At 35.5% G+C, this 14559-nt stretch overlaps 1 protein-coding gene across 10 annotated transcripts in view; it reads right to left on the bottom strand.

Annotated features, from left to right (window-relative positions):
* PPP4R4 (protein phosphatase 4 regulatory subunit 4) overlaps positions 1-14559 on the bottom strand; it is a 111816-nt gene that overhangs the window by 75198 nt on the left and 22059 nt on the right. For 8 of the 10 annotated variants that reach the window (XR_012042986.1, XM_072864430.1, XM_072864431.1 and 5 more), the window contains 4 exons: positions 12062-12164; positions 3749-3896; positions 2931-3004; positions 625-731 (listed from right to left, as the gene is read on the bottom strand). Coding sequence is in view for 9 of the 10 variants with exons in the window: in XM_072864430.1 (XP_072720531.1) it covers positions 625-731; positions 2931-3004; positions 3749-3896; positions 12062-12164 (432 nt within the window). In the remaining variant the exon portion in view is untranslated. Of the gene's footprint in view, positions 1-624; positions 732-2930; positions 3005-3748; positions 3897-5591; positions 5690-12061; positions 12165-14559 lie in introns of those variants that run through there. The other 2 variants (XM_072864437.1, XM_072864438.1) reach the window with 2 other exon arrangements.

Raw genomic sequence — 14559 nt, 5'->3', positions numbered from 1 at the left:
CTATCATAAGACTGGATCAACTGTCCAAAGAATGCACCATACCAACTGCTTTGGGCAGATAAGTTACTCAGATTTACTTTCATCACTGCTTCCCTCTTCTGCACCACTGTCCAAACCCAGAGACACTGAACCTAGGACCTGGATAATATCAGGCCACAACAGTGGCTCCTGATACATCTCCATATAATTAGGGATAGAAAAAAAAAAAATATCTACATGTGAAATTTGGTTAGACAAATAAAAAGTTAGGAACAGGACTTTTCTCTTTATGACAACAAACTCTAAGGTGATTAAGTTGTGTCTGTAAATTGTAGAGAAATCCACTGTTTGGCTTATTTCCTAGTGAGAAAAACATTAGGGAAGAACAGCATGAAAATAGTAACCATTCAAACCTGTGGAAGAACATATCAACTTAAGTTATAAACTGATGAACATCAGCAAGTCTGAATATGCTAATTACATAATGAACATTTTTTATTACTAATAAATATACAAATAAAGGGGTCTGTAAAAAGAAAGCATTTAATTTTTGCAATAAAGTCTACTTTTCTTGTAATTTTTGCCCACTAACAGAGAAATACTGGTATATACTGTGGAATGAAAATATATGTACAGTCTACTTACATATGAGCTTCAAATTTGTTAGCTAATTTCCCCATGATTTTACAACTAACTAAGCGGGACTGAAGTGTTTGAGAAAGCTGTGCTTTGGAAACAAGTGGATTCAGGATCTATATGAAAGAAAAAAGAAGAAATGTGAACAGAAGAAATGTGAGCAGTAAATAATGTATTCCCCTTCATAAAAAAAAAAAAAAAATCTAGAAAAACATATCCCAAATGTCATCTACCCCTTTCATGGAATTAATCAGTACTAACAATAATAATGCCTATGTACATTAACAGTCTATTGGAAACCTGTATTTAATATTCAGTGTTAATTATAGCATATGAAACCCTTATTTTGGCCCAAATAGCAGTTTATGATTCACATCACGGCCACAGTTTTACATCTGTCTACTTGTGTCTTTATTTTGAGACTAAGTTGTATATGAATATTTATAGCTATTAGCTGGTAATTTTCACAAAAGTTGTTAAACATGTTCCTGCACAAGAAAAAAAAATGTACAGAAAGGAAAAGTAAGCCTCTCTGAGGTTCCCTCATAAGTTTTCCCAGGAAACACCACTTCTGATGTAAAGTTTTGAGGCAACGATCCCTCTTGATTATGCAGACTTTGGGGATCTGTAAGGAAGAGGTTTCGTTTCCATACAGATGCAGAAAAACTGCAACTTTATTGGAGCTCTGCTGTCATTTGTTGGATCACGTCTATGGTGCCAGGAACAAACTAAGAAAGGCCCACAGAACACCATATTTAGATATATTATTTTTTGCCCAGAAATAATCACAGAAATCCAGGTGTCAGGCCAAGAGGAACATTACAGAGAGGTACCTCCTGTAGCCTGCCACAGTTCCTCACTCAACCTCTTTTGCAGAGCTCCACAAAAGGATAAGATACAGGGCAGGAAAGTCCAACAAAATTCTAAAAGCATTTTTCTCCTCCTCTTACCAGCTGAAATTTTGAGGTAAGAGAATCTTACCACTGTAAGGACAAATAGATCACCCAGCCTAGAATTAGTACATGAGGTATGCTTCTAACTATAACACTGCATAAAGAAACATATCATTAGTTACCTACAAAACTGTATATTACTTATTTGGTCTTTGAACTATGACAGCAAACACACCATGTCTAGTAATACTAACTCCAACACTGACCTAGACACAGTCCCTCCCATGAAGTGGCCATTGCCAGAGAGAGGATACTGGGTTAGGCTGACCTTTGGTCTGACACACGCACCGTTCCTTATGTCCTTGAAAGTTATGATTGCCCTATGATTTTTACTCACAAAGAAAATTAACAACTAGAATATTCCAAGTTTTCTGACACAAAGATCCTTCAAGTAACATGAAAGGCCCCTTTTCAGATTCATGTTTCTGTACAGCTGTTGAATCAACACTGCTTTATGAGTTGTGATCTTCCCAAAGCAAATTTTTGTGGAAACTTATAAATGAGTTCCTAGAGATAAATCAGGGGAGAAACTCCATCTTGTGTAAATAGCATCTTTAAAATTACATTAGAATTAGATTTTGGAGGTGACTAGAATAATTTCTCTTTTTTTTCCAACATAACTTTTCACCCTTCAGAAGTCTGGGGTTTTTTTTTTTAACAGTGCTGGATTTTAATTACCCACTAATTTTAATGAGTATTTTTATACTACACAAACGATAATATATTTAAATCTCCATATTGTTTTAAATTATAAACACAGTAAAATATGCCAGTTGCAAAGCTTTTAAACTTAACAATGAAATATGAATATTCAAAACAAAACTGAATAAATTAGCTGAGTAAAGGGGAGTGACATTATGACTTAGTGACAGATTTCCTTCCTCTTTCTTGAGCTACACAGTGAAAAATTAAGTGTTTGCAGGGCATTAGGATTTTGGTACATCAAGAACAACTGAAATACACAATGAAATGGATCTCTAGCATTCAGTCCCATTTAGCAGAAATCAGTATTTTAGTCCAGTAGCGAGCAAAATGTAGTTCTTTCATGAAGACACAGAATGAGATACTATCCTGTAAACGAAAACAGGATACATGAAAACATGTTACTAAGAATACTAAGTGCAGTGGACGTGTTACAGTAAATGCTCTTTATTTACTAAAGAACACTAAAATTTTTTAAGGTGACCTTCCTGTCTTGCCTTTTAGCACATTCCTCTCTTACAGTATGTTCCACAAGCATTACTGTTTTCACAGGCATAGAACTGCCACAAATCTTACTGAAGTGAATGAGACTTGCAAGGAACTACAACCTTACAAAATATTATTAATTTGTTTTTAGCATAGGTGGGAGAATATTATTACCTCATGTCTAATAGTCTCTTTTGGCAAAGCTTCTATTACAGCAAGAAGAGTTTCTAGCCATGCATTGCTGACACCTGTTAGAAAGAAATGGGTTATATGTTATGTCGTACATACAACAAGTATAACAAAACACACATCAGTTTTACAAAATTAGTTCTCATTTTTTAAACTCATCTCTTCAAGGAGCTATATTTCTAAAAGCCACTAAATTAACATTCAAAACTTCAAACACTCATTAAGAAGTAGGATAGGTAAGAAGCAAATTCTGTCCCCATTTCTTTTACCTTTTGAATTACAGTAGAGGAAAATATTATCCTGTTTGTTTTGAAAAGACAATTTCCCTCACTTAGAAGCATATTCTTTTCTTACGCCCACTGAAACTTTCTAGTTTTACAATAGGCCCTTTTTTCTTTACATCCTAAAAATAGTGTCAAAGAAGTTAAGGAAAAACTAATCATTACAGAAGAAACGTCAACCATTGTCCCTCTATTTTCTCAGCCACAGAACTCTGGTACTTCAGTAGAAGCTTGGACTCAGTAACAACTTTGGGATTTAGTCCTTCAGACAAAGTGTTTTTGTTTGCTTCAATCAGAATTACATTTAATTTACATTACATTTATTACATTACATTAAATTACATTTAATTACATTAAATATCAGTATGTAATTGGTCAGCATGCAGAAATCTTTTCATTCATGCAAGTCTAGATACAAAGTCGCAGTGACTGCACTCACTGCTTTACACAGCATTGTATAGTCACTAAGGAAACAAAACATATAGAAGTAATCTGTCATCAGCATAGTTGTACAGCCCTGACCTGCATCCCTGTGTTCCAGGTTCTGGAGAATGATGTGTAGGAAAGAGTGCGAGTACGTATGAATGGACACCGACTCCTCTTGCAGGACAGTCAAAAATGAAACAGCAGCTGTTAACTGCATTTCCACTCCTGCAACATGCAGCACCTCCTGTATAATTACAAATTACATCAATTTAGAGCATGAGGCAGAAATAAACTGAAAGAACATTCACGTTTTTACATTCGCTTTTAAGAGTGAATATGCAACAACCTGGGTAAACTACAAAATTGGCTGTGAAATTATTTTCTCTTAACAGCAATTACTTGGAGATATTAAAATCTCTTATAGTGTGAACCTTTTAAGAAAAATAAAGTTAATTATAATATTTTTGTACTTTCAGTTTCATCAATGCATATGTGTGGATTTTTTGACTTTACAAAATGAGAGGTAAAAACAGACCAGCCAACAACTGCACTTCTGCTGTTTACGCACATGAATAAAAAAGAAATATTTCATTCATCCAGTGAGAGATACTAAAATAGCAGAAGGCAATTTAAATTTCGTCCCTTGCCAACTGACATGGAACACAAATGAAAATCTGTGTGTATACAGATAGATATATACATATATATATATATATAGTGTCTTAAGAATAAAGCAAGATGTACTAGAATATTTATCTAGGTAACTCAGCATTTACTAGTACTTAGCTTTAATGTGCAAGAATATAATTAATTAGGCTGCCTTTAAAAGCATCAATTCAAAAGTTAAACAATGAATGAAATATTACTAAATTTTTTGAATGAAACAAAAAGGAAACTTAAATTTGAGACTTATGCACACACCAAAGAGCTTGCAGGATGCAACCTATGACATAGCATCATATCAGTCATTGTAAGTATGTACATATCTATCAGCTAGGTGAACGTTCCATTTTTTTTTCTTCTCTAAACATATCTCTCTATCTCATGAGAAAATAAAGTGCATTATTCTATTACTAAAGCATACACTCATTTTACAAATTATTCCAAACTCAGTAAGAGTTTAAAGCCCACACTTCCTATTTAACACTTTATATATGTGGGTTTGTTTCTTTTTTTAAAATGCTTGAGATGAACAGTGTTTTCTCAGATCACATACCCAAAATCAACGATAAATTGATATTCTAATTTTTTTTTTAAATCAGCCTAGACCAGATTAAGAAAGTATCCATTATGCACCTAAGTATTACACAGCAGAGGAATTTTGCCGAGAAAATAGTTTGCAGAGAACATCTCAGAAATTATTTAGTAGACTTTGCTTACTTCAAAGGAAAACAACAATAAGTTTTCATTACACAAACGTCAACCAGTTTGTGTGTGCAAATGTGTAATTTTTAGTTTATCTGATTTCAGAGAACCATTACTTATCTCTCAACAGCTGTCTCAGGTTACGGCCATGTATATTTGTAACAGCATTCTCTGAGCCCCTGCTCCCCCAAATGAAAAAAAAGAAACAGCATTGTGCAGCTTATCAATCAAAGTGTGATAAAATATTTCCATTCAATAGCCATGGAAACTGCCCTCTTGTTATCTCCACAGCCTACCTCCGTCCTTGTTCCTCCGTTGTTATTACAACAGCCAAAGCCAAGAATAAGGACACCTACCAATTTTGTAATTTGAATGTTTCTGGGACTGGAATACCTGTGCATACTGTTCTGGGATTTTGGCTTACGCTTGTTCAAAAAAGCATCCCCAAAATAATCAAAAGAACTCTCTACACACTGTAGATGCTAAGACACCACTACAGACCAGAACATAACGGAGCTGAATTCAATTTTATGTACGTATTCACTCTGTATGCAATGCAAACAGGGTTACTTACCATCAAATAAAGTTTCCAAATAGTCTCCTCCACAGATCCACACAACTCTGGATAATCATGTGTGAAAACACATTCTCTGGATGTGCCTCCTCATGGACCTCGGGAGACATTGAAATGTAAATTTCTAGATTGCTTACACACCTGCCTGCATTGATGTTTGCAGTCAGAACTGTACAGTTCCACATATGAAAAAGTATGGGTGTCCTCATTCCAATTTCACTGACCTCAAGTTGAGTGACTTAAATTTACTTAACTTAAATTTATTTATTTAGAAAGTAATGTATTTTTCTACACATGGATCCTCCACAGATTCTAACTCTGGAGGAAAAAAGCTTTTCCTGTCTGTCTTATTCAGACAAGCATATTTAATGGAATTTAAGGGTATTGGCACGTTCTTGAACTATCCCAATGTCTACAAGTTAAACTCAGGCATCATAACTTGCAAAATTTAGAAAGCCTAGCTTATTCCATTAATTGGAAAACAGAAAATTCACCTCTAGTTTAATGCACTTTATGTCCTGCAGCAACAGAATTCTCTTGAAAGAATGCTGCAAGTAAAAATATAGTCAATCATTTTAGTAACGGTGTTGATTTGACAGAAATCTTCATTTAGGACTAGAAAGACACAGAAATAACGGAGATTACAGAAGCTCAAAGATACAATGAGGAGGGACCTTAAAATCAATGTTAGGTATAAGTCAGGGTGAAAATCACCCCACCTCTTCTTAAACTATAAAATCAACTAGGAAAAAAGAAAAGCTTTCAAGGGGAGAGTGATATATTAGGAAAATAATTAACTGTGAAAATGAGTTTGGAACTAATCAGACAGCACTAAATAAGGCTTGATGAATACACTTCAACAAGAGTAGTCAGTTTTCTGCAATCACAGCATTTGGATAAAGCTCTTATTAGTCAGAGACACCTGCAACCTGCCTCCACTGCTTCTGGTGGCAGTGTCCAAGGATGGAAAACAGGGAAAATACTATAGCATCATTTGAAAGGAGCTATTTGGTGCACAACAAGGAATGGTGAGAAGAATGTCTAAGCTTTCCCTAACTCTGCATTTCAATGACTTCCAAGGTTCATGAGGAGGTGCATGCAGAAATCCAGAGACTGGGGATCTCTACGCAAAAGAACCCATACAAGGATGCCACTTTATTTAACTGTAGGATTTAAAAAAATATTTCATAATCTCATTCCTACGTTAACATCTAAATGATATACAACATATTTGTTTTATTAGCATAACCAAAATACTGACACCCAATTTAATCGTTATTTAGATCTGGCATGTTTGTTGATGTATTGTATGCTTGATTTTGCTCATCTCAGACCTAGAACACTTACGTTAAATATATAAAGGGTCTTTGATATAATTTTAATTTAATTAGGTTTTAAGGAATGACAAGCAATTTGTATATATCCATTTCTATATTTATTTATAAAAGTAAGAAGGTTTATCACTTTCTCACAAGTGAAATAAAAATTTGTAATGTAGCCAGCCAGAACATTCCTTGCATTTATTTCTTCCTGTATCTGTTTTATCCTCAGCTCTAATAAAAACAGTATTTATTTTTACTTTTGGGTTTCTGCAGGTATGCTAAATAAGCACACTGGTTTCCCTAACCAGTTGTATGGTGACAATACTTTCAGATAAATAGCACCCTGAAACTACTACACAACTCATTTTTCATGTGCAAATTTGAATTCACAAATTATTTTTCCCAATCTACAGAAGTGAAACCAAGTGCAGTAATTTAAGTCAGCTTACTTCCCTGCAATGCCAGACTACATTTGCAAGACTCTAATCACAGTTGAGTTCAATTATGCCTTTATAGATTATAATAGTTTCCATTTAATGGTCAGGACTACTCCTCCAATAAAAACAAGGATAAGGAAAAAAATAGGTCAAGTACTTAATGATGCCAAATACTGTTTTGCAGTTAAAAGTGCAGTGAACATGGGTACAACAGAACTGTTCTTCTATTACAGATTAAATAAATATTAGATAACAGAGCACCATTGAAGAACCTGCTTTATAAGAGCACAGCCACAAAAAGAAATTTAACTCATATACATTCCAGAAAGTTTTAATTTATAAAGCTTAAACCCAAAAGGAACACTTAAAATTAGATTGACCTCATTATATTTCACTCTTTTACCTCTGCCTTGAGCCCATTAACTTAAGTTTCATTTAATTTATCATCTAGGAAGGCGTTCAGTTTGGATTTAAATGACACTGCAAGATTAAAAACACACTACTTTTCTCAGTTATTTGCTCAAAGATTGATCTGATTTATTATTAAAATTGTCTGCTTCATTTCTAATGTTTCTGTCTTCAATTCCTAACTCTCTTCATATACCGTTTTCAGTTGAATGTCCTTTAATATTATGCAGGAAGATACTTTTGCAAAGTAATTAAGTACTGCCTGATCTAAACACACTGAGCTCCAACTCCCACCATACAAATATTTTCCAGGCCCTAGGCATGGATCATGCTAATGATCATCCTTTTAAAGTTTTTCTCCATCCCTATATAAAAAAAAAAATCTAAGACTAGAATCAAAAACTGTATTCCCATATTAGACTTTTTGTTAAAGCCAGAGAGGCAAAGACTACCACTTCTCCACACCCTGACAAATAAGGGTAAAAAGACCCCAGCATTTCTTATTACTCCTTCATTGCAGGAAGAACTCTGCTCTTAAAGCAGAAACACCAGAGACAAAAATGGATTCAGTATGTTAAACAGAAAATAAAAAACTTTTCTTGAAGCCAGTAGTTTGGTTTAGGAAGGAATGCATTATGAATGTCAGAATAACATGAGGTAGTAACTGCAGAAACGGTGTAAGTTAAAGGGTTTTCAATTACTTTGCAACTTCCAAGTCATTCTTTTTCTCAAAGCATTTTTTTTAATACATACATATATATACTTAAACAAATGCCTATTGACCTGCATCATATAGCACAGAACATGACAACTATAAGTACTTCAATGTTTTCTAAACAATCTGTAAGTCTATACTAGTCCTTAGTTCTGAGGACAGCTATTTCTTGGCCATTTGCTGAATTTAAATAATCAGACAAAAGTTGGGACAGCTCCTCTTAAGAAATAGGAGTCTCCTGGGATCACAGAAGTTTCAGGAGATGATACGAAGTTGAAAGGTGATATCTGATATTCACAGAATCACAGAATGGTTGAGGCTGGAAGGGTCCTCTGGAGGTCATTTTGTCCAATCCCCCTGCTCAAGCAGGGCTACCTAGAGCCAGAACATGTCCAGACAGCTTCTGAACACCTCCAAGGAGGGAGACCACAACCTGTGCCAGTGCTCGGTCACCCTCACAGTGAAAAAGTGCTTCCTGATGTTCAGAGGGAACCTCCTGTGTTTCAGTTTGTGCCCGTTGCCTCTTGCCCTGTCACTGGGCACCACTGAAAAGAGCCTGGCTCTCTCCTCTTTGCATCCTCCCTTCAGGTATTTATATACATTGATAAGATCGCCTCCAAGCCTTCTCTTCTGCAGGCTGAACAGCCTCAGCCCTCTCAGCCTTTCCTCATAGAAGAGATGCTCCAGTCCCTTAATCCTCTTCATGGCCCTTCATTGTACTCTCTTCAGTATGTCTGTGTCTCTGTGGTACTGGGGAGCCCAGAACTGGACACAGTGCTCCAGGTGGAGTAGAGTAGAAGGTGGAGCAGAGTATGGAGTAGAGGGGAAGGATCACATTCCTCGAACTGCTGGCAATGCTTTGTCTAATGCAGCCCAGGATGCTTTGCAGCAAGGGCACATTACTGGCTCATGTTCAACTTGGTGTCCACCAGGACCCCCTCATCTTTTTCTGCAAAGCTGCTTTCCAGCTGGGTGGCCCCCAGCATACATCGGTGCATGGAATATCACTGAGTACATCTACCACATGGAACCTAAGACTCCTCTGCAGTAGGGCTTGCATTTAAATATCCTACAGAAGAATATTTGCTAAGGAAATCATGTTGAGGACTACATACGTATTTGTTCCTCATCTTTCAGTCAATCAATTCATAACAAATGAGCAGAATATAACTCATTAAATTAGTTTTTCACAGATACTGAATTGTCCCTTGAACAGCCTCTTAAGATTAGGAGACAGAGGGAGGATTCAGTTTAAGACCAAATCCACAGGCAGTAAGAAATACACCAAGTAATTTTTCATAATATAGTATTTTTTCTGGAATTCTTTTATTAATATAATGTTAAGGTAGCTGCCTTAAAAATAAAAAAAAAAAAAAGCTGAGAGATATACATCCACATAGCTTTTCAATAAAAGCAATTCATTTCTTCAAAACTTCAGCAAAGAAAACAATGAAATATAAATGTGAATATACTGGAACAAACAAGTATAAGTTTCACATGGGCACGCTTTTCTATTTAGTAATCATCTCCTCGGTAGATAGAAAACTGTATAACGTAAGCATGTGACTCAGACATGTCATCTTTGTTACTAATATAATTATAAACTTTCTTACACCTGGCAATGAGAATCTGATACAGATATAGCAAGAAAACTCACAGCAGCTACTACAGAAGACTTTCTTCTGATCCCTAAAGTGCTTGAGATAGAGAGGACAAGGAAGCTGAGGAGATTCTTAACATAATTCAAACTTTCAGTTAAATGTATTTTAGATCATCAAATTCATATTTAGCTTCAATCAGTAACTAAACTCTTTCCGTCTTTCTGAAGGAAGTGATCTAAACGCTCTTCTTAAGCATTAGTTGTTTGCAACAAGAAAATAACATTCCTGTTGGCAAATTGTGTTAAAAAGGGAAAGAATTTTAAATTATATGGGGAAAAAAACCCCTAAATTCTACAAAGCATCCTGGTAAAATCATGACTGAATCACACTACTGAAAATGTCAAACGTATCTCTAAAATTGCATGGGGAAACTGAGTCTGTCCATAAAATGAATACAACTCAATGCTTTGAAAATAAAATTTCTACAATAAATCCTTGTGATTTTTACCTCTTTCCCCGTAGAGAGTACATACATTCAAACAGCTACTACAGCCAAACAGCTACTAACAAACACAGTGTTCCTTTAGCTGACAATTTGTGTAAATCAGAACCAGGTTAATACCAAAGTGATCAGTGGCATGAGACCAGGCCAGCGACTATTCTAAATTAAAACTTTGATTTAATCACATAAAAACTGTCAATGGTATCAATAGAAGACTGACAATACAGTGATGCAATGAAAAAAACCCTCAGAAATTTGCTGTTACCAAAATAAACTTTCAGATATTTTGACAGCCAAAACCAATTGTATTTTTCCACTCAGCTGGTAGCCTTAAAATCTATGAAAACCACTCTAACGGGCAGGCTAACACAATCAAAGTCTTAATTCCTGTTGTAGCCTTACATAGAGTTATGACACTTATTTAGAGTTATTTAGCTTTAGAGTTATTAGGCTTTGCATTTGCGTTTGTGATGCAGTTTGTTATTTGGCTGAAGCTGCTCCTTAAATCACACCTTAAATGACCTTTTTCATTTATTCTAGGCAAGGGGTCATACCTGGGGCAGAGTGGAAATACAGAGATATTTATCTTCCTTAAAATCACAGAATCATAGAATGGTTTGGGTTGGAAGGGACCTTTACAGGTCATCTAGTCCAGCCCCCCTGCAGTGAGCAGGGACATCTTCAACTGGATCAGGTTGCTCAGAGCCCCGTCCAACCTGACCTTGAATGTTTCCAGGGATGGGGCATCTACCACCTCTCTGGGCAACCTGTTCCAGTGTTTCACCACCCTCATCGTAAAAAATTTCTTCCTTATATCTAGTCTGAATCTACGTTCTTTTAGTTTAAAACCATTACCCCTTGTCCTGTCAGTACAGGCCCTATTAAAAAGTCTGTCTCCATCTTTCTTATAAGCCCCCTTTAAGTATTGGAAGGCCACAATAAGGTCTCCCCGAAGCCTTCTCTTCTCCAGGTTAAACCACCCAAATATCCTTTATACAAACATATCTGTATATAAAATTACTGTATAACATTACACGGCCAGCATGCATCTACCACAGCTAGCAGTGGCTTACTAAAAATGTGGAGGGCAGCACATGAAACTTCAGACAGCTAAAAGCAAAGTATACTTTTCTGCATAGCAGCATGAAAATCTTAATGTTTGGATGGAAGGAGATTGAGAATGTCAAATGAACCATTATGACCGGCTGGTCCTCAAAAAGAGTTCTCAAAAAGCTGTCAAAACACTGGTAAATCTCTAGAATATGTAAACAGTATTAATTCTGCTTTCTTTTCCTGTTGTAACATTTTTCAAAAAATATAATACCTGTAATACTTTGTAAATTCAGTGAATTAATGTGGCAGATCTACGGGACATACCTCTCCTAGAGAGTGAGTTTGCAATAAAAGTGAGATTGTTTTTGCCTTTGTTAAAATACTTATACTGGCAGAAAAAGATACATTCAAACCTCATTACACACAACTTACTCTGATTTTTGGTAAAACCCGACGAAGTGTTTCTGCAGGATTCTGTCGCATCAGGACTGGAAGATTTGCCACCACACTTGTTCCTTGGATATCCTGGCCAGAACTTACAAAAATATATACATACAGTACATTACTCTCTATGATGGTAACAAGCTCACGGCTTTCATTTAAAAAAAAAAAAAAAACACAAAACAAAAAACACCAAAAAAACCCCACAACCCAAACTACCCAGTTTATTCATATAACAAGTCAAGAGAGGCAATACTTTTTTTTATATAATAAGTAGTAGAAATAAAATGTATCATTTCTAATATGGAATGTTCTAATTCTAGTGTAGCTTTGGTAAAAAATATAAAATGTTTGAAAGATCTTTTCAAACTGGATGATCAAGGCAGTGGTTTTGTGGAAGCTTTTACATTTTAACAATACAAGTGATAAAGCATAGGAAGGGGACAAATAGAAGCCATAAATGAAAACGACACTCAACATACAACATTTTAACAGAAATCTACCATTTTTTCCTTTTTGTAGGGAAAAGTCAGATGTATGATCAGATGTATATTGACAAACATGATTAAAGAAGGATGCAAAAACTTGGTTAGACTACAGATCTTGTACGTTTCTCCTCATCCTGTCTCTCTCAATGGTATCCTGCAATTGAAAAGGAAAAAAAAAAGCAGGATGGAAGGGAAAGGGTAAGCAGCAATGAAGAAAAGGCATGAGATGAAAACAAAAACTATTCAAGTGGATAAACTTCTAGAATGGAATCAGAAAGAGAAAGGTTCTGGATGCCAAAATTAAAAATAAACATCAACACATCCTTTTTCCTGTTTAAATGCATAAAATCCATTTTGCTAAACAAATTCAGATTTGTTCCAACTGCTAAGCAGCTCATTTTTAAATAAGCAAGCAAAGCTCAAGTGTACACACGCAAGCATTTTTTAGTGTGACGTTATAATTAAGTGTATAATATGATTATACACATAATTTTTCAAAAAATCACAGTAAAACTACTTTTAAATACTTCCATATACCACTCCCCATCCCATCATCATTCCAAGTTTTCTTAGTGAAACACATAAGCTGAGGAAGGGGACTAGGTACCTAAATTGGTCACAGGACAGTAGATTCGCACAACCACCTTCCAGTTCTGTTCTGCCTCTGAAGTATATTAGGGAATTCACAGTTAAGATGCAAAGCTTTCCTGCAGCATTTAGAGCCGAAAAGATCTTTACACATTCCATTAATGCTCTACATCATCCTCAACATTCATGTCTTTCAGAAGATCAAATGAAATTATAGGTACAGTCAAGCAGGCCAATTTAGATCTGTTTTGTTAAATGCATACAAATGTGCTTTTAAAAATGAGGATATGTTTGTAAAATAAGCAAGAAGCAGAAGTAAAAACTTTGGTTAAAACCAACAGAGACTAAAATACCCCAACAGAAATATTATCCTACTGGAAAGATTTTTTTTTTTTATTTGCACTGTATAATTTCCCAGTTAAAATATTCAAACAACAACTAGGTATCACCAACATTAACTTAATCGTGTTTAGCAAACTGCAATTTCAGTGTATTTTTGAAAGAAAGTATTCTTCACTATCCTTGCAAAGATAATTTTCCATGTTAGAAGGCAGTACTTTCTGGAAGATTAAGTACAGGCTGGAAGGCAGGAATTCCGTTCAAATCCCCTTTGCAAGGTGGAGAGTCACATGCACCCCAGTTCACGTCTGTTAGGTTTCCATTCTGCAGATGGGTGTAATTACCTAACTCACTGACTACAAACTATCTCTCTCCATAAGAGTCTTAACATGGGAAAACCTCTGCCCCAACAAAACCTTCCCCTTCCAGAAAGAGCAAATCTTGCTATGGCAGATATGTCTTATTTTTTGTATAGAATAACACAAAGTGCCTGTAATTTGAAAGCATGTGTCTAAAGCATATGTGATGGAATTAACCTAATCTTAGATTGTGTGTGTCTGCCTCTAAGGTAATTTCCCTTTAAAATCAACAGAGAGAGAGAGGACTCAATAAAGAGCCATTTATCTCAGCCTAAACAGACGAGATGTACAGTGCCACTGAAGTGCCTGTTTCCCTCTACCACCTATAAAAGTGGACTTAAGGACTATCTCCCCTGCATGTACCTGTATTGTAATTAAATGATGGCTCCTGCCCACGGAAACACATTACAAGCCTTAGTCCTACAGGCATTCATGTTTATGCATAACTTCACCATTGCAAATAGTCCCATTGATTTCTCACCTAGTAATACATTAACATCTTTAGAAATGCTTGTGTGATTATAGCACCTAACTAATATAACTAATTTGGGACAAAATAAAACATTCCTACTACCCTGAGTTCCAGCACAATCAAGGATCCATCAGAAACTTAGTCATGGCAGTAACTGTTCTAAAAGGGTGCTATACACCATGAATGCCAGGAACCAATATTTTTGTCTTTTTTTTTAATGGACCACATATACCTTAAATATTA

Source organism: Ciconia boyciana, chromosome 6 (assembly GCF_034638445.1).
Source record: "Ciconia boyciana chromosome 6, ASM3463844v1, whole genome shotgun sequence".
NCBI classification, from domain to species: domain Eukaryota; kingdom Metazoa; phylum Chordata; class Aves; order Ciconiiformes; family Ciconiidae; genus Ciconia; species Ciconia boyciana.
Note: the sequence above shows the minus strand (reverse complement) of the source record. Positions and strands in the feature narration are given on the sequence as shown.